We start from the raw sequence: 19,240 nt of genomic DNA on the forward strand, positions 1-19,240 counted from the left end.
ATACCAGGCGGAGGGAAGTACCAAAAGGGCGGATGACATTGTGTGTTTTTTTTTTCTTATATGTGTGTGTACGCGCGTGTGTTATAGTGTGACATAGTGACGTTTTCTTTTTCAGCCAGTTTTCCCTCACCTCTGCTATGCTGCTGCTAGGCATTGAAATGCGAATGCTAATTGATGTTACTGGTTCTCAATGTCAATACGTGTGCCAATACGAGTGCCAATACGATTGCTGTTGGTTGGATGAGTAAATGCAGCAAGACCGACGCGTATTGTTCTGGCCCTTCTCCATACTGGCCTCTCAGGTTTGACCCGATCCGGTGTCGCTCGCCGGTCTTGGTAAGGGATAGAATTTTGCCTTGCTTACCTTGCGCGCCTTGATATACACGCCCCCGTGCTAAAGGCCAAAAGCACACACTAACAAGAGAGATGGAGACCCAAGATGGAGACTAGACGCGAAAAAAAAAAGAGAGGGCCCCGCTCTCTTTTCACCACTCCGTCCTGCTTGTGTCTCTGGATCAAGGGCCCCCTCCCGCCCCCCTCTTTGGCTGTGGCTCCCCCCTGAAAACATACTGGTAGGCTGTGGTAGGAATGAGCTGAACTTTGGCTGCTCTGGGGGCAGCCCTTTCATTTTTGGGCGGCTATATAGCGTACAATTGATATTGGGGGACGCCTGCTCAAAATTGGGTTTTCTTGTTGCACTTGCTTTTGTCGTGGCCCCTTGAGCTGCTCGAAAGAATCAACAAGGCCAGCATCCATCCGGGGAACGGTTGGGAAAAGAGAAGAGAAGAGGGGAGGGCGGAATGTCGGTCTGCAATGCATCTCCAAGCATGCAGTAACTCCGCACATTTGTCTGGACATACAGGTCACAACAGGTGATTGAACGCGCATGCATGTCTGCATCTGCACGCTCGTACAAGCATGGCCAAATACGGCAATGTGCAATATGATAGTAGGCAGCTGGGCAGAAGAGGGGGCTATGAGCTGGGTCTTTTCTTAGTTTTTTCATCACTTTGCAGACACAACGATCGAATCAGAGGAAGCAAAGGGGTTCTCGGAGTTCTCGATGCGTGGAGGGAAGAAGGCTGGTCCCTGTCGAATCTGCTAGAGAAGACAGGGAGGGGTCGGTCAATTCTCCCCCCCTCCTATGACATCGAGCAAGCTGTTCATGGCAGCGGCAATGAGTCTGAAACGGATGTGCTCATCGAGCCATGGCTAGTTGTAAGCCTTTATTGCGGACCAACAGCTCCAAAGCCTTGCAAGAGAGATTGCGCCTCAAGCGAGATAGGGAAAGCAAGACCCCGTTGTCAGCTAGGACTGGGCTAAGTTGCAATAGCGGGCGGCTCATTGCAGCATAAACTTGATGGTTCGCAAGCTAGAGGCTCTGATCCCGCGGCACCAGACGGTTCGCCTCGCTGCTGCGTGCTACAGCGGCTGCTAGGGGGGAGAGATTGGCTAGGGAGCCGTTAGGGGGCAGTGCTCCGAAGGGTCTCTTGGGGCTTGTCTTTGATTTTTATGAGCCAAACTCGACTATTGCCTTGCAACTGCCGCTATGCTAGCAGTACACGCGGTGGAGTTCACAGACAGGCGCACCTTTCTCGCAGTACGATGTCAATGGGTTTATGAAGCGGGAGAAAGTCCCGGGTCAGAGAGATGGTCAGGAGCGAGCGCCATACTGCTTACCCTCAGTATAGTCTCTTCGCCGCGCGCTGAGCGTAGGGAGTGGTAATAGAATAATAAGGGACTCGACTTGGTTTTAAAGAACTTTGCTGGGAGCCGCAGTGCCTGACACTGTGACGAGGCTAAGGGGGCAAGGCTAAGAGAGGACACCTGATCAGTTGTCCAGTATATGACAAGGCAGAAACGAGGGGTGGGAGATGAAATTTCAACATGGCAGGGACAGCCTTGAGTCAAAGCAGCCGCTCAAGGACTAGTTCATCATAGCTTGACCGATCAGCAGGGTGGGAGTGCGACAGAGAGGAAGACTTGGATGTGACGACAACGGGTTTTAGGGGGGGTGGGAAAAAATTATAGCGGTACGAGTACTATGGAGGCCCTTGAGAGAAGCATCTCGGTTCGTGCTTGATTCGTACACACCGAGCCTTTTTTTTTTTTTTCTTTCCCCTTAGCCAGACGCCAAATATCTGAGAAGCACAGGCCGAGTCGAAGAACTTGGCTGTGTGACTCGCACATGATTGTGAAAAGAGAGAGAGAGAGAGAGAGAGAGAGAGAGAGAGAGAGAATAATGTTTATGGCGGAAGTGATAGTAGGAGGCAAGTGATGCGGGCAAGAGCTCTCTGACGCCAAGCAAACCCTGACCTCTTGGACTATGGGAGGCAGGTTGTTGGTTGGACCTAGCAGAATTCAATAGAGACAATAAGGGTGATGATGACTTGACGCCGAAAGGACGAGTCAGCGAGCCCCGGCCCTCGGTCAAGAGCAGGGAGAATCCAAGTTCAACTTGGGGGTCTCGCCGCCTCACCCAGGCGGACCGACGCTTGACAGGCGCACGAGATGGGTGGGACTATGAGGCAATAGAGTTCCTCGCCGGCGGCAGCGGAACGGGTTCTTTGTCGCCGCGGGCTTCAAGCGTGGCATAGATTGTCCGGACACTCCAACGGGCTGCCTTGATTTCTTGCCGGAGACACTTGATGAACCGTGTGAAAGAAACAGAGAGACGGCTTAGGAAAGAGGCTCGATCGGTGGACAGCCAGTGGCTGGCGGCTGACCAACGGGCGTGTCCATCTAGCATCCTTTCACTTGCCTCGAGTTAGTTTCTAGTATCTGCTCATGACTTGAAGGTGAGCACGTACTGCCTGTTACCCCGTTCCACAGGCCCGCCAGCCAGAACTAGAACATCTACCTCCATTCAAGGTGGATTAGGTGGACTGTGGTGACATCTCTCTCCACCGTTCTCGGCAAGATGCCTACGACGGAGACGCTTTGGGGGCCAAGATGCCGAGCAACAATGCTTTGTATGCATGCGGCGCCTAAGCGGGATGTCGTGGCTATTGAGACAGTCCGGCGGCCCGGGGACAAAGAACAGGGCGGAAGTGAAGGTGGCGTTCTGTTGGAGACTGAAAATTTGAGTCAAGGCAAGGATGTACAGAGTATCGGGGGGAGTTTAGGGGTTTAGGGGGGGTTGTGGCTTACTAGGCTGGAGATGGAGGCGGTAGCAGCTGAAAAGGTAGCTGAGACAAGCGCTGGCCAGCTGAGACAAGCTGAAGCAGAGTGAATGAGCAAACTGAAATCGGCTTTCTCTTATGCGAGCGGATTATGGCTTGCAAAGAGCTGGGGTGGAGAAGTGAAGAATCAGACAAGATGAGGAAAGGAAAAAAGAAAAAAAGAGGAGCGATGAATGCTTTGCCAGGAAAATGAACAGAAAGAGAAAGAGCGAGGTCTGGGTCGAGAGAGAGAGAGAGAGAGAAGGAGCAGTGGTAGCAGATGTAACGAAGTAGCAAATACACTATAGCATATACTAGTATCACTTCGTTCTTTGTCCAGGCAGAAAGCTTGAGGCTCAGATCATTAGATGGGCGAAGAAATAATGTACCAGTGTTTAATATGTAAGATTCTTTTGAATAGCAGCTGAGAAGATATGTGCTCGATGTGAATTTTTTGATACTGCAGAGAGGCAGGCAAATCAAAGTATCTTGTCCCTCGTCTCGTCTCCTCCTTTCGTCATCAAAAAGCCGCGATTTCACTTTACGAGCAATTCGTGGCTATGCTATTTCGTGGAAAATTTGCAACAAAGTTCAAAAATAGAAAGCCTCGTGATTAAGAAATGAAGAAGAAAAAAATGACAGTTGAATACTCAGATTTGAGTTGCTGCTGCTAGATTTGGTACCTACATTTACCAGATCGTGGCTGGAATGCAAGTGACGTTTTCGGCTACTACGCTCAAACTTTTACCACTATTTAAATTCTTTCCTCTTTCAATATTTCCTGATCTCGGCTGTCCATTTCCGGTATTATAAGGACATTCAAAAAGAAAAAAAATTCCCTCCGGCTGAGAGCTGGCTGAGAGAGAAGTCGTGTAGATGTGTGGAATTCAGGGGGCTTCTTTCAACTTTTGCCACACAAGAAAAGAAGCAAACTCTGAACTTTATCAAATATTCCCCATCGTAATTGATCCTGCTACTTACTGGCTCTGAACGTTATCCCAAGCAACGACGGCGCCGCCCGAAAAGGCCCGAGACCCGAGAGTCAGAGATCGCACCAGGCCGTTCGCGCCTCCTTTTTTTCCCTTTGAAGGGGGGGGACTGGGAAGAAAGGAGCAGAAACTAGGACGGCTAGCAGGATTCGGACAGGTAGAAGGGCTCGACACCGGCGTGGCCGAGCGTGGAGTCTTCCCCATTTCTGCCTGAGACGGGCCTTGCACTGGTTTGCTGTTGGGAGGTGACGATGGTGTGAATCCTGGGATGAAAAAGGGGGAGCGTCACTCTCGTCGTCATCAGATCCCACACATCGAGCCGCTGTGCTGATGTGAGCTCAGAAAAGCATCACACATGAAGCAACTGTGCCAGGGCTTTCGAGACAGTAGAGTCGCCTACCGTCAACATTCACTGTTGTTTAGCTGAAAAAGAGTTTGTTCCTACTCATCCCGTGCGTGCCAATACGCCCCAATCCTATCCACCCACCCATCACTACATCCACCCATCCAGTGCGCTCTTCAGTATCGACACATGCAACTACATGAGGTTAGAACCCGGTATATTGAGATCCAAACCACTCGTTCTTGAGGCTCTTCCTTGTGCGAACGTTTGAGAAGTGACTTACGAGACAGGCAGGCAGCGCAAGTGGTGGCTCGAGTGGCTACACCATGGCGTTTCTACCTGCGAGATACACACCGGTACTTATTCAATCTAGGCCACGCTGATTCGAACCGGAAGCTGAGGCTAAAGGATGTGTCGACAAGCGGCTCGTGGCGCGAATTTGGTGAATTCTGTGGACAACCCGTAAACTCGAAGTAATCACTAAAAGGGGGGGGGGGCGATGGCATATCTCGACTGGTTGCTTCATCTCCGCTAGATTTGATGACACATATTTTACCCCTATCAAATGTTAAAGGACACTCTAGAGCAAAAAAAAAAAAAAACATTACGTTTCGATCATCAAGAACTTCTCTCTACTCGAGGCTGGAAGTTCGATCAGAACTTGTTTGAAATCGCCAGTCTTCTTCTGACGTTTATTGTTTCCCTGACACCTTCTTCCTTTGAGGTTTGGCTGTTTCGTTCTATCTTCGCCCATAAATTCATTGCCTTCCACTCTCATTGAGAGAACCCGATATCGTATACGATTTATTTTTGCACGAAACTCTCCTTTTGTCACAGTTCCCTAAAATGCTCGAGAGGTCGGCATGGCTGATCTGGGCCGCTGAGTAACCCAATCTCTGGAATAATATCCCACTAACGGCTCGTCCCTTGGGTAATCGCTCCAAAGAGGGAAGTTCTGGCGTCATCTTGGCCAATAGGGGGCCACAGGCTGGGCTTTTGGTATGGAGCGCCTAACTTGAAAAAGGTTGGGCCGTCAGCTTAGTGCGGATCGCCTTTGGAGGAAAAGCAGAGATTGGTGGGCGGTGTCTGGGCTGAGATGAAGAAAGTTGCGAGATGTTTCCTCGAATATAGTATTGATTATGTTGTCTTTGAAAGAAGACGAAGCAGAAGAGGGGTGGTGAATTCTGCGTCATCGAGAACATGATAGAAACCAAGCTAAATCCGGCCGCCCATCAAAGCAGCCTACGTCTCTTCTTTGAATGAATTATTTTGGAACCGATGATAAGGCCTCTGATATTTGCTAGTCGGTACTCGTCTTTCCTTTGATACAAAGACTGCTACTTCGTGCTCTGGTTGAAATGTTCTTCAGGTATCGTTTTGTCTTGGTGGCATAGTTATCCATCGCGGCAGGCTCATTGGGCGTATAAAAGTCGATTCCCCAACTTCAATTCCGCACAGAGTATCGAAATATATTGCTCCTTTTGGATACCAGAAGAAGTTAGTTGCAGTGTAACAAGGCATATATGACCACAAGGAATATACAAGAACGATTTGTGTGCTATATGGATGTTCCAAAATAGTATTGCTCGAGCAGGTTCACACTAGCACTGATATTGAAATCATACAGCTTCATTTCAGCAATTTCGAGAGGACAATGAAACCAGTTTGTAGCTAGGTTTGATTTTGGTGATCAGTCAGCAGACCTCTTAATTTGAATGCGAAAGAAACACGCAGAATAGACGTCGAAGGCTTTGAACACGAAGGAGACTCTTTGTTGGTCTTGACTCTTGAAGACGCTGGCGTTGGTAGATTTTGGGCAGTAGGAAACGTGTATCTGGAAATCCTGCGATTTGAAGCATCTTTGAAATTGATTTCTGCAGACGTAGCACGATGTTTAATGTCCTCTCAGGACCTTCGCTGGAAAAGTAGATAGGGTAGGTAGATGTAGATGCGGTCACGTGAGAAGAGCTTGGAAGAGCATTTTGTCAATTTTGCCTAGAATCAGATTTAAATCTGGCTTTGGAGATGATGATACAATTAATTGAGCAGTTATTAATAGTCGAATCTATTAATTTTACTCTATAGTTCATTAAATACCCTGTAATGTCCGACAGGCTGTTCTATATATAGCTTCTGATTGAAGCAAATACCTTAGTAAAATCATTCTCAAGATGTTACCCTGTATCTGAATACAGAAACGCCAAAAAAATTAATTGTTAATAACAAATCTCCATTTGAACCTCATTGTATGAAGAATTTTTGCGTGTGATACCGAAGCAAGTTTGGCTCCCAAAGGCGGCCAATCCATCTTTTCATGATTATAAAATCATGGGCGGTTTGGATCGAACAGCGTCAACTTTTCAAAGAACCTCGTTTGATAGGGGCGATTTCGATATTGTATCTTTTTTAATAGTAGGCTGGCGCCGACGCTTCTTTGGCCTATGCCATGGGTTCCCTCTCCTCTTTTCTCTGCGACTGCTTGCCTTGTTCTGCTGTGAATGTGAATCTGACGGTTCCTCAGCAACCGACTTCTTCCCAGCGGTGCAAGCCATTTCTGCATTTTGTGCCGTCAATACATCGATTTTTATTTTGAGCCTCTCTCTATCCTCAAGCATGCCAGCATAGCCTTTATAAATACTGTTCAATCTCTCGTCATGAGGGGTGGCTGCTTTCGCTCCGTTTATTCCTTGATACTGGGAGATTTTGGGGGGCGGCTCAAAGCCCAAATCCTTGATCAGCTGAATCATCATTTCCAGCGTTCCATGTACAACTTCTAGTTCTTCTAATCTCTCGTCTGTCTTTTTTGGCATCTTGTCTGGCTGTGGGTTTGTAGGCACAAAAACGGGTAATAGAGAGAGCGGGCGCGTTGTGAAGCGTTGTGGGATTTAATCGTCGATTTCTTTGCAGATTGTCCAGTTCTATCTTTAGAAAACAATATGGTAGATAACAGTACATTTGTGGGAGATGCGTGCCTTTATGTATTCAGTTGTAGCGTTTCTATGTGGTGTTGGGCGAAGGGAATGGAACTCCTTACCGGCCATGCGGATGGAGTGAATGTGGCAAACACAAAGAAAGTCATGGCGACTTTGTTTACCAAGGGACGAGTTGGCAAAGATTGCGACAGATTTAGAAACAAGTTCTAGAGCTTGACTGAGGATGAACAGACAAAGAATCTTTCCCGAGCGCTGTTTGTATTTGGAGTATGTATTCTAAACAACGGAGACTTATTTGTTTTCGCTCAGCAGCTATTTCCATAGTTCAGCGGCCCATGCTCGATATACGTCCCAAACTTTCACCATTCGATCTACCTGGCCAGGGGTAAATTCCCTGTAGCACGTGCTGAAATACTCACGTTAGTCGTTTGGAATATACGGGAGCCAAACAGAGAAGTTCTTCGAAAACATACTCATCCGAATAATCCATATAATTGTGAATGGGATCCAGTCCTGGTTGTTTGGGGCAAGAATCTCTCCCTTCAGGGCATCCCATCGACGGGCTTGCCTGCGCCGGTGTATCATCAATGTAGTCTCCTGGACCTTTGCATCCACCTTGAAATGTATGCAAGAGGCCCAGCCAATGGCCAACCTAGTGTATCTTAGCAGATAGTCCTTCATATATTTTTTAAACACCACGTGGCCCCCTTCTACACATAAACTAACCTCATGTGTCACTGTTTTCCCAAGATTATACTTATTTGCTCTGCCACCAGGAACAGTATCAGATCGTATCGTGCATCCATCCTGTTGCATCGCATATGGTAGTGAGTCGCCGGTAGCGGGGATTGTACAGTACCCGTATTCTTTCAACGTAGGAATAAACCACAGATTGAGGTCGTGATAGCTGCCATTGCGAAGATAGTACCACATACGCTTAAGATCGGCGTTATTGGCCCACGTAGCGTTGATAGTCCTATCGATGCTTTTTAAATTGAAGACGATACCCGTCGGCTCAAAGTCAGTTTTCAGAACCTGGAATTGGTTGGTGACATCTTGATCCTAGTTGCTGGATTAGCATTTTAACCATAGGTAACTATAGTTGGAAGAATAAAATAGGAGAGACGCCGAGAAAAAAAAAAACAAAAAACAAAAAAAAAAGGAAAAGAAGAGAAGAGAAGAGAAGAGAAGAGAAGAGAAGAGAAGAGAAGAGAAGAGAAGAAAAGAGAAGAGAAGAGGGGAGAGATGGACACCTACGCTTAGATTGCCTTCTTTAGGATCCTCTGACATTGCAACAACATGCATATATACATCTATCTGTATCTCATGAACGGCTCTCCGCCCTAGCATTCGGGCAATGGCCTCCTCTCTAGCAAGGCTCTTGGATGCCTCCTTGAACTCTTCACTCGGCATCGTGCCACACGAGAAGCCGGCAGGATCCAATGCATTGTGTGTAGTTGGAATTGCTAATACCAGCATGGGCACGATGCCGGCTACAAGAAGAGGCCATGTCAACATGTTGTGCGTCGGAATTCCACGAAGCTTTGGAGACTATGAAGTAAAAGTAAACAATATTCGGTTTTTGGGTGGTCCTTAAAGATGATCAAATGAGTAGCATTGCCAAATTTGGTTTGCGGATGGCTTAAAGTGGCTGCGATCCATCAGCGTTAACCGACTCAACAACAAGAGTTTGTCTCCCCAACAGCTCGACGATCCACCATTACGACGGGTGCAACGGACGCTGATTCAGAAATTAGACCTGGCTTTCCTTCACGTATCTTCTTCGTCTAGGTAGTACCTTGATAGCCCAGGTGTTGGTTCGTTTGCAGCTTGAGAGCAGAGAGAACAGAAGTATTCCTTTCGACTGATGCGTAGAATCACCCCAGAGAAGGGCGTACCTTTGCTAGTGCTCGGGGGGAATCGGCGCCACATCAGGCAATGCCGCGAACCGAGCCCAAGCCTAATCCACTGTCTCTTAGATACCTATGTATAGAATACTGGAGAAGGCCCCTTCGTGGCTTTCTTATGTTACTTCAACGGACCTTCACGAGTAGGTAGCTCTTTTCTTCGTCGTAGATTAAGGGAGCGGTCTTGAGAAACCGTTGAGAAAGATTGGCGTTATAATGTATCTGGAACGTGCTATGAGGGATGAAATGGTGTTATGAGGGTCGACTAAATGTATAGAGATTGTCAATCGAGAAGAGAGAAACGCATAAGGATGGTTTTGGAAAAGTTAAAACTCCAACCTTTATTCAGTGCAAGGCATGGAAGAGAAGGACCTTTAGCTGACCCTCATTTACGACCCAGAGGGTCCATCAGTATACGGTTGAGGGAAAATACCCATAAAATTTGTTGAGCGGCTCTTTGGAAAAAGTGACCTTGGACAGGAGAAGTGAGTCGAATACGAGATTCCATTCGCAGTGGGAGAGACGCAGATGACTAGACGCCTATGCCCTGCTTGTTCGTGTGTACCCCGAATACTATAGCCTGAAAATCCCGGGAAAGCGATGTCGAGGCCATAGATATCTTGTGAACAAATAAATGCACTCTTCTTTCGAATTCTCCCTCTTTACTCGGGAGTCACGCGTAGTAAAGTGTCAAGAAAGAGTAGAAGGGAAGAAGGGCGGTAGAGCGAGACACTGGTTAGCGGTTGCTTCATGGCCACGACAGAATCAAAAACACCAACACGGCCCCCATTTCTTGATCTTGCATAATAACGAGTCTCATCATTTGTTGTTTATTAAGAAAAATAAAAGTCCATGAGCCACCTAACCGTACAAATATGCACAACGCACATATGCACCATCGTAAATCAATTTCATCCAACCCTCTCACCATCTTGCCATCTCACCATCAGTCATCCTCTCTTCCCACTCTTCCCCCCCTTTTATCCGCTCTCCCTCTTCTATTAGTTACTCCTCCTCCTCCTCTGAACCATCCTCCTCCGGACCAGGCCCGCCCTTGATACCACTCAGCTTTCTCTCCAGCCAGGTGCCCCGAAACTTCTGCTTCCTGCAGAACGACACCTCCCTCTGCGTCCTTCCATACGTGAGGGTCCAGTCGTCAATGTCGACCGCGGCAATCTTATCCTGGCCGCACCAGCGGTCAAACCGGTCCGACACCATGTCAATCTCCTCGCGGGCACACGACTGCGGTATCTCGGGCAGCGCAGGAGAGCGGTGCTTCCTCTTGTAGGTGCACATGTACCACACCTCGTCGCCCTGCACCGCGACGACGACGCTCCGGACGCGAGGCTTGTACATGGCGCACCAGTTACTCAGCATGGCCCTCGCGGCCGTGACGTTGAAGGAGTCGTGCCCTGCGGCCACCTTGGAGCAGCGGTGGCGGGTGCTGACGAGGGGGCCTCGGTCGTCGTTGTCCTTGGCGGTGAGATTGACGGCGCTGTACATTTCCATGTCGTAGTGGGCGACGTAGTAGGGTTTGCTGCGCACGAACTTCCTGGTGCTGATTTCGTAGACGCCGTCGCGGAGCTTCTTGGGAACTCTGATTGCTGATACCAGAGGAGAAATCGCCATGACGAGTAAAAAGACGAGCCTCAGTATGAATCCCTTCATGTTGGCCAAGTGAAGAATGAAGTATTCAGCCGTTGTAAGTGCAGTTTTGATAGTCTTGATTTGCGTGTCTCTCAGGTAGAGTCGATATAGAAGAATGTTTGTGGAATTATTTCTTAGTAGAAATGAAAGCAGGAGGGCAACTGATCTCTTGAGCTCTGTTATATACACTATGAAAGTACATTTCGTAATGGGGCCTGGAGTTTGACCCACGTCAATAGAGTTTCCTCCGACACAAACAGACTCGAATGTTAAGCCAAGCGGTAAGGGGCCTGTGGAGTTTAGCAGATGGTAGGCGTAACTTTGGAATGACTGATATCGGACATGGTACTTAGAGATATAGAGCATCACGAGTCCCAAGCCAAATACACTTGCATAAAACGTAGATTGTATCAACTGCACATATACATGACGGACGAAAATGATATCTCTGACTTTGAAACCCCATTTGCTCTCATGCCTGCGTAACGACAAGGTGGTATTCCGCTGTAATAAAAGATGAACAAAAAGAAAAGAAAAGAAATTGCAGAAATAGCGAGCTATTGCGAGAACGCAACACCTTGGGCCGAACCATCCAACATCTCTAAGCAGCCAAACATGTGGCAATAATAATATAATAATAATAATGATCAACGAAAAGAAAAACTCCGCCCCGTCTTCCAAAAGACGATCCATTTAACCTTGAATTTTGATCTTGAATTTACCCATATTCATGGCCTTCGTGCTGAAATACTTCTCCTTCTTCGCTGTCGCTGTTCCTTCTGTTTGTCTAGTACCGATACATGGGTTCCTTGCTGCTCCTGGGAGCTGAGGAGTAAAGGTCTTCATCGTCCGAAACCTGGTAGTCAGGGTTTATAACGCGCGTTGAATGGCTCTCAGAAGCGTGTCCAGACCCAGTAGTGCCATGTGTTGATGAGCCGTCTTGGTGGTGTTTCAACCCGAAGCCTGGTTGGAAAGGTCCGTCAAAGGGGACTGCAAGCTGACCGTTCGAGCTCGACGGCTGTGGAGGGTCGCTGAATGGGTTTTCTACGGGAGACACCGGATCAGGCGGCGGCGCCCTGCCACGGCCCGGGTCCAACGAAGGAGATGGAGGGCTGTAGAGATCCGAATCTTTGCCCTTGCCTTTATTGCTGCTGCTTCCACTACCGCTGCCGCCGCCATTGCCATTGCCGTTGCTGTTGCCGCTAAACGCATTGGAAACAGGTGGCTGACTGGAGTTGGATGATGATGCCGCAGCATTGGGGGGCTGCCAACCCTGAACGCCGTTGGAGCCGCCTGAGCCGTGGAGCGACTGCTGTTCAGGAGCAGGAGACGGGTTTTCGGATCCGTTGAGGCCCAGCTGCTTTCGAGCGCTGAGCATGGCACGCTGGTGCTGGCTCAGCGCGGTCTGCAGCTGCTCATTGGTGTCAATGAGGCTCTCCATGGTGTCGTTGTCAGGCGCGGGGTTGGACGACACCATGTAGCCCTGGATGCTCCTGGAAGCGCTCAGACATCGGTTTGAAAACTCTCGGATTAGTTCATTGCCAAGGATCTCCACGGCCGGCGTGTTCATCACAAGCTGTTCTAGCAGTTTTGCAGACTCGCGCGCCTCTTGCAGCCTGCTGGCCAGCTCGGCGGGCTCTGGCAGCCGGTTGTTGTTGTGGTGCCTGGAGAAGTAATTCTGCGATTGTCCGTTGCTGAAAGAGTCAGGCGCCAAAGACTGCGTGGGACGCACAGGCAATGCAGGTGCTCGGCTCTGTTTTACATGTTAGCGGGTGAGTCGATTCGATACCTTGACAGAAGAAACAAGGGGCATAGCTTTGGCTGCGCAGGTGAAACAGACAGGGGGATAGGAGCTGCTAAAGGAATAAGGAAAAAAAAAAAAAGTCGATGAAAGAGAGCCAGAAGAAAGAAACAACAACGGCAACAAAGATGAAGATGAAGAGAGAAAAAAAAAGCCCCCCATAAAATTGCCCATCACGTACCCCGTGCTTCTCAACTGCCTTGTCCTTCTCCTCTTGCCACATGCTTATGATGAGCGTCAGATTCGTGTCGTAAAACTTGGCGCGCTCAAACTCCTCCAGCGTGTCCATCAGAATCTGGCGCACGTTGTTGTCCTTTGTGCCCTTGAGCAGCGCCCTCGCCGTGTCGACAAACTTGGCGTCCATGTTCCTCGTAAACGTCTCTCCAGGGTTGTCGGCCAGGATCCGCATCAGCATGATGGCGTTGTACTGCCATGACGGCCGCGAGGAGTACTCCTTGGCCAAGTACTTTCGGATTATGCGTGCGCTCTCGGCAGCGGCGGTGGGCGAGGATTCGGCCGCATCGACGATTGGGGGGAGGAAGAGCACTTCGTCATTCTGTTGTAGAGGAAAGACATGGGTCAGCGGATGTCTCACACATTCGGCCGGGACATGAGGGGGGCATTGCACACCTTTAAGCTTCCGCCAGACTCGCAGAATGCTTTCTGATGCGATTCAGTTAGTCCAAACGCATGCGCCCAGCCGGACAGGCCTGTTGCGGCGTCAACGGCAGCAGATGGTTGAGCAACATACCACGCTGTTGTGGGCCGTGACTTCTGGCGTAGCTCCTGGAGTCGTCGCAGTGGAACGATCAGAGCCAACTGTAACAACAGGAAGAAAGAAAGAAACGAAGAATTAGCCTTGATGCTTTCCGAAAGCTTGCCGCCCACCACCCAGCGAATGTATATCGAGCATCGCATCGATCGCATCGTCGTCGCGGCGAGTATCAACGTGTACGCACGCTCCGCACAAAGTACATGTGTGCAGCATCACAGGGCAGAGAGACAAAGGAAGCAGTCCATACCAGTCTTTTTCCTGATGCTCCCCAGCATCTTATTCATGCTAAGGCCCTTCATCGACTTCATCTTGGGCGAAATCTATTCGCTTTATTCTCTCTTCGGGCGGCAAAGTCGACGACGAGGCGCGTTGGGCACTTTTTGCGGGGCAGGAAGAGGAGAGAGAGGAGAGGAGGGATGAAGGAGAAGAGAAGAGGGAGATCACGTCGTCATTCAAAAAGTGGGCTGGTGAAATCAGAACTCGAGATCAGGCAGAAACAGGAAGAGAGAGGAAATTTGAGGAGTTTGGAGGTGGGAGGCGAAGAGGATTCGGGCGGTGGTCCGAGTAGGATTCGACTCTTATGGTTTGGGCTGGGGGTTGCCTGCAGCAGCCTGTAACAGCTGCTATTTTAACGATTGCCTCGACAGCCTCGGGGAAATCATGCGGCAGCCATCCAATCCAGGGCCCCTGCAACGAAACAAGAAAGAGACTTGCGCGAGGCTAGCAATGTTTGTTTGTTTCTCAATTTTTTTTTTTTTTAAAAAAAAAAAAAAAAAAGATTCTTCTTTATTTTTATTTTGTTTAGCTGCGTTTTGTTTCTAATTATTCTCTTTTATTAGATATCGCTGTTTTGACCTATACTGTTCCTTACGTCTTTTTTTTTTTCTCTCCTTCTCGACTTTTTCTCGACTGATTCGCTTCTCCTTCTAGCCGTTCCTCTTTTTCTTTTTCTTTTTTTTTCTCCTCTCCAAGCGCGCGTGGCTGCCTGGCCCTGGCCCGGCCTGGCCTGGTCTGGGCTCTAATTTGTTTCCCTGGCGTTTCTCCAACAAGCCCAACGCGATGCGACTTGACGTCGCGGACATGCAATTCGGGGTGCGGCGGTTGCTGGATGTAGCTTAAGCCGGACCAGGGTCCAGGTATTCCATACTTGGGGCAATACCTGGAGCGGCGCTGACGAATCGTGCGGCACCATCGCCGTGCGCTAAGGTACCCCGCGAGCGCCGTCGAGGTACCTCTGTACAAGCCCCAAGGCAGGCTGAGCGTTAGTACTCACGAATCTAGCAATAACCAAGGCCTGCTGCAGTTTGCTACAAACAAAGTGCGTAATGGAAGGCGGCGCAGCCGGGGGGTGATCTGCGGGAAGCCTCCAGAGGGGACGGACTACCAGAGCTTGGAGCCAATGGCAAACATTAAATAAATTTAGTACCTCATCTTGACATGAGCATGCCAAGCTGAGAGTTTTTGAATAAATAAATACCCAGTATGTATTGAATCGATTTCTTCTTTTGAATACCTATGTAATTGCAATAGGTATTCATAGGTACTTGGCAATACTAGCGGCTGTGGAACGGAATACCTAGTACAAGATAAACTCAGATATCCTCCTACAAGCATAAGAATCTGCAAGCTTAAAGGCAATAAACATGTGATGGATGCAGAGAGGGTTTCAAATTTTAATCTAATCTTTCTCTCCTTCTATGTACATAGTCAGCTCCACGCCAAGCTAGCACAACCCAGCGGCGTTGCCATGGGGCAGCCGGCAAACATCCGATTGTGCCGCCGCCATGTTATCCCATTCGTCCACAACACCACCATGACTCTCCTTTGTAAGGCATGTGCCACTGCAGTTCTGCACTTTGTGTCATGCACAGCCTCAGGCCTCTACGTAATCCATCATAAGCCAACCCCATTTCTAATACTTGGTATGTGGTTCATCTCAAATGTTTGTCTCTTGATGGAGGCGAGGCGATGACGGAAGTGGCATCCACGACATGACAACAACATGAATAGCATTATCTCCTGATTCTGTAAATGTTTGTTCCTACCTTTTTAAAAAAACATATTGAAAAATGAAAAAATATAAACATTTTCTAAAGTCCTATCCTGACCTATTATGGGTAAACAAAACCAAGCCCTTTTAAGTAGCAATTATAGAGCTATAATGCAGCTGAAGCCGAGTGAAACCTACCCGTTATGGCCCTGGTGCACACTCGGGTGGGTAGTATATGATACGTGCACTTGTGGACTTCCCCTCTGCTATACCGGATGTCGTCAACAAAGCTTCAGTTCCACCAGCACCCAGGATCAAAGTAGTAGTTAATCACCCTGGCATAGCGTAGGCAGCCCTCGCTGCTGACATTCGCGAGTGACTTGAGTGTCTATAGCGCTGTCTCAAATATCGTGCTTCTCCAATGGCCTCCCCCGAGCATTACATATCGTTGTCATCGTCATCGTCCTCATCCTCGTCATCTGATAATTCTTCCACAATAAGGTTGCCAGATTTGCCAATCGTTTCTAGCATCGTAGCAGTCGTGCTTGATTCGTACACCACACGGGGCATAGTCGACACTATCCGGAACTCGAACTTGTGCTCGTAGCCATCTGGTTTCTCCACTTTCTCCTCTTCCAACGTTTCGCCGCGGAGGATATCCTGGCACTCGACGAATGCATACAGCTCTTCGACAGTGACATCCTGAGCGAACCGCCGCACAATTCTCTCCCCCCCTAAACCCTCAGGCATCTTGAGCGCAACCCGGACGACTTTTCTCTCACTGGCAGGAGGCTCAGGCAGAATCTGGGGGGCTCTCCAAGACTTCCACTGCCGGCGCTTCTCAGCCAGCTCAGCTGCCGCCTCAGCCTCCGCCAGCGCCCGCTTCTCTGCCGCCGCAGCAGCTTCCGCGGCCTGTTTCTTCTCCCGCGCGCGTTCTCTATCAATGGCCAGTGATCGTTCATACGCTGAATCTTGCTCATCACGAAGGGTACGGGCTAGATCCTGTGCCGCCCTTTCGGCTCGGACCCTATTCAAGTCGGCACCGTACTTTTCCATGGCGGCTTGCAGCTCGGATAGGTAAGTCGAAGGGGGCATTAGGCCCACTAATCGCTTCACAATGCCCATGCGAGTGCTGCCTTCGTTTGGCGTCAAGCATACCAGGGCCGAAAAGGGATACTTTGTGCACGCGTACTCGGCGGCTGCTTGGTATGCCTCGGAATCTAGAATGTTGCCTCCCCAGAGTATTATGTCGTTGGCTGGGTCGTTGATAAACTCGACAACCTCTGGAGCTAGAAGAGTGTTCCTGATGAATGATTCGGTGTCGTCGTGCTCTGGAGACATGAACAGGACCAACAGGAACTTGAGGTCCCTCTTGGCAATGTCGTGGGCCTGAGCAATGCCGCCTTCAAAAAACAAAAGTCCATTCCCCTCGTACTCTTCGTCAAACTCCCTTCTAAATCTGGCAGCGGCATCCCGCGGCATAAGCATCCGCCGGCCACTCGGACTTCTGAAGCCTGTAGCTAGGCCGCTGGTGACGGCTCGCGGCCGGATAGAAGCAGGTAGGAACGCCAAGATGTAGCCAATCGTGCGCAGCAGGGTCGAAGCCACCCGCCAGCCCCAGCTGAAGGGCGTGAGCAGAAGGCCAATCATCCACGGCGTCCGGTGAATCACGGGCGGCTGAGGCACGATTCGGGGGGCGGCGTCGGTCTTGTCTCTCCGGCTCATTCTTGATGGTCGTTCCGAGTCCATCAGCAGACTCTCTTGGAGATTCTCATGGCGCGCGGCTGACCGTGGGATCTCTTGCGCAGCCATTGCCTCGGCGACGGGATCGGCCGTCTCGCCGTCGAAGAACTTTGTGATGGCAATCTTGACATGGCGGCGAGTGGTTAGCAAAAGCAAAGAAGCATTATGTTGGATACAAGAAGAGAAAAGAAAAGAAAACTAGATACATACCTGCACATTCCATTCTGACCTCGATAGCAGCGGAATGGCGTCCTTTGCCTCTTGGTTCGTCAGCTGCATGTACTGCTGCAGAGCATCTTGCTGGCTTGGTGACAGCTGTCCCGTATCGTCTGCAGCGTCGGCCATCTTTGGCACGCAGACGGCGACGCAAAATGGAGGTGCGAGAAAGAAAAAGAGACAGAGAGAAGAACAAAAAAACCGAAAGAGAAGTCAAGATGCGCCTCTGTCGTCCATGCGGTCTCGCGATTTCCAGCAGCAAACGGATTGCTCGGTGATGAAGGTATTGTCGATCTGCAGCCAAGAAGGATGTCGATAAGGAATATGGACCTTTGATATGGCGGGTAGCTTTGAGACATTACCTCATTAGCGGAGCCGAGTCTTGCACTCGAAAGCGCTAAACTACTTCTAAGGCCCGGCATAGTACATACTTCGTCAACGCACTATACGAGCCCCGCCAGTGTCTCTCACTGCGAAGCAAATTGCAGAAGCTTGTAAACGAAGCCGTCGAAAAGTGATTATGCTGCAGGCTAGTAAAATAGAATTGCATATTTATAATTCATTAGTTCGTGTAAACTTGGTAGTTTTTCTTGTAAAGTGTAGTGTGAAACTTTTCCATATGAACGTTGAACGGCCAGATGAAACAAGAGGCAGAGAAAGGCTAGTGAAATCCTGCCGAGATGGCCTTCAACCTCCGGTGCCGGGCAATGAATCACAACAAGTCCAATACGTTGCATTCTCTCCACCCAATACTTAGGCAGCCGTTATAATTTCAAGTCTTGGGCATTATATTCTCCGTGCTGATGCAAGAAATAAATCTACTAATAATTGCCATTCGTTAATACACAATACTTTATATTTATAATACCTAGTTGCTGGGTATATCCGCATACATATCCATACATATTTATATATATATAGATCCGTATATATATTCATGCCATGGAAACACAGCCAGCAGCCTCATCTGTGCTTGTTCGCCAAGCAACATCTTCGGCAGACTTGGTCTCTGTAGTCGAGTGCTTCAAAGCCTATACAACCTGGCTAGACGAGGATTTGACGCATCAAAACTACAACGCCGAACTCAACGGGTTGCCTGGGAAATACGCATCGCCGGCCGGCGCTCTCCTCCTTGCTGTGGATTCAACAACAGACGCTGTTCTCGGCTGCATTGCTCTGCGGCCGATAAACCTTGAGCCCATGTACTTAGAGTCGCGCTCCGAAGGCTTGCGCTACTGCGAACTCAAGCGCTTGTTTGTGTACCCAGAAGCCCGCGGCAGACGGGTGGCCAAGACGTTGCTGGCAGAGGCGCAAAAACGGGCTCGAGAAGAGGGATATGACGAGATGCTGCTGGATACGCTCTCCAAGATGACGGCTGCCATTAGCCTGTACAAGTCCGAAGGGTTTATGGAGGTAGAGCCGTATAATTCGAGCCCCCTACAAGGCACTCTGTATTTTGCAAGACGGCTGCAGACATAACTTCGATGATACCTATAAGTATTTTAGCTGATGAGGATACTGCTTATGTACATTAATAGTACCTACATTAGATGGTTGTACCCGTACCTTAGTAGTATGTAGGTACTTACTAGGTATCTCGTACTACATCATCACCACTTGCATCTTTTTCTTTCCTCTATTCGGGAGCCACCAAAAATTCCTATTCATCGTCCCAGCTACCTAGTAGTACGTAGGTGCTTTTTGGTTTTACTTTATTTTTATTTTATTTTCTCTC

General features: G+C 49.1%; 8 protein-coding genes across 8 annotated transcripts; 2 read left to right on the top strand and 6 right to left on the bottom strand.

Annotated features, from left to right (window-relative positions):
• Window positions 1–918: 918 nt before the first annotated feature.
• TrAFT101_000576 (uncharacterized protein) lies at window positions 919–1,323 on the top strand (the record flags this gene model as incomplete). Its single annotated transcript, XM_066126077.1, has 1 exon — window positions 919–1,323. The coding sequence occupies one exon, from the start codon at window positions 919–921 to the stop codon at window positions 1,321–1,323; it is 405 nt and encodes a 134-aa protein (XP_065982175.1).
• Window positions 1,324–1,753: 430 nt separating this feature from the next.
• On the bottom strand, window positions 1,754–4,354 carry TrAFT101_000577 (uncharacterized protein; the record flags this gene model as incomplete). The annotated part of the gene is made up of 2 exons (XM_066126078.1): window positions 1,754–1,799; window positions 4,143–4,354. 2 exons carry the CDS (start codon window positions 4,352–4,354, stop codon window positions 1,754–1,756), a joined length of 258 nt encoding a protein of 85 aa, XP_065982176.1.
• A 2,499-nt stretch (window positions 4,355–6,853) lies between these two features.
• On the bottom strand, window positions 6,854–7,303 carry TrAFT101_000578 (uncharacterized protein; the record flags this gene model as incomplete). The annotated part of the gene is made up of 1 exon (XM_024905910.1): window positions 6,854–7,303. One exon carries the CDS (start codon window positions 7,301–7,303, stop codon window positions 6,854–6,856), a length of 450 nt encoding a protein of 149 aa, XP_024764793.1.
• Window positions 7,304–7,669: 366 nt separating this feature from the next.
• Window positions 7,670–8,944, bottom strand: TrAFT101_000579 (uncharacterized protein; the record flags this gene model as incomplete). The annotated part of the gene is made up of 4 exons (XM_024904895.2): window positions 7,670–7,832; window positions 7,900–8,078; window positions 8,153–8,488; window positions 8,684–8,944. 4 exons carry the CDS (start codon window positions 8,942–8,944, stop codon window positions 7,739–7,741), a joined length of 870 nt encoding a protein of 289 aa, XP_024764794.2. The 3' UTR covers window positions 7,670–7,738.
• A 1,394-nt stretch (window positions 8,945–10,338) lies between these two features.
• On the bottom strand, window positions 10,339–11,001 carry TrAFT101_000580 (uncharacterized protein; the record flags this gene model as incomplete). The annotated part of the gene is made up of 1 exon (XM_024907441.2): window positions 10,339–11,001. One exon carries the CDS (start codon window positions 10,999–11,001, stop codon window positions 10,339–10,341), a length of 663 nt encoding a protein of 220 aa, XP_024764795.1.
• Window positions 11,002–11,767: 766 nt separating this feature from the next.
• TrAFT101_000581 (uncharacterized protein) lies at window positions 11,768–13,864 on the bottom strand (the record flags this gene model as incomplete). Its single annotated transcript, XM_024907442.2, has 5 exons — window positions 11,768–12,733; window positions 12,963–13,337; window positions 13,412–13,444; window positions 13,533–13,600; window positions 13,804–13,864. 5 exons carry the CDS (start codon window positions 13,862–13,864, stop codon window positions 11,768–11,770), a joined length of 1,503 nt encoding a protein of 500 aa, XP_024764796.1.
• A 1,350-nt stretch (window positions 13,865–15,214) lies between these two features.
• On the bottom strand, window positions 15,215–17,803 carry TrAFT101_000582 (uncharacterized protein). The gene is made up of 2 exons (XM_024909363.2): window positions 17,500–17,803; window positions 15,215–17,412 (listed from the first exon to the last, which is right to left on the bottom strand). The coding sequence occupies exons 1-2, from the start codon at window positions 17,632–17,634 to the stop codon at window positions 15,985–15,987; spliced, it is 1,563 nt and encodes a 520-aa protein (XP_024764797.2). The 5' UTR covers window positions 17,635–17,803; the 3' UTR covers window positions 15,215–15,984.
• Window positions 17,804–18,285: 482 nt separating this feature from the next.
• TrAFT101_000583 (uncharacterized protein) lies at window positions 18,286–19,203 on the top strand. The gene has a single exon (XM_024907443.2). The coding sequence runs from the start codon at window positions 18,448–18,450 to the stop codon at window positions 18,982–18,984; it is 537 nt and encodes a 178-aa protein (XP_024764798.1). The 5' UTR covers window positions 18,286–18,447; the 3' UTR covers window positions 18,985–19,203.
• The last annotated feature ends 37 nt before the right edge of the window (window positions 19,204–19,240 follow it).

The sequence above is a fragment of the Trichoderma asperellum genome, chromosome 1 (assembly GCF_020647865.1).
Source record: "Trichoderma asperellum chromosome 1, complete sequence".
Classification (NCBI taxonomy): domain Eukaryota; kingdom Fungi; phylum Ascomycota; class Sordariomycetes; order Hypocreales; family Hypocreaceae; genus Trichoderma; species Trichoderma asperellum.

Bases quoted from the DNA above. Each gene is read 5' to 3' on its own strand.
- TrAFT101_000582 (XM_024909363.2), bottom strand. From the start codon at position 17,634: ATGGCCGACGCTGCAGACGATACGGGACAGCTGTCACCAAGCCAGCAA. The intron at 17,413-17,499 runs GTATGTATCTAG...CGCCATGTCAAG, and splicing joins GGTCAGAATGGAATGTGCAG to ATTGCCATCACAAAGTTCTT.
- TrAFT101_000583 (XM_024907443.2), top strand. From the start codon at position 18,448: ATGGAAACACAGCCAGCAGCCTCATCTGTGCTTGTTCGCCAAGCAACA.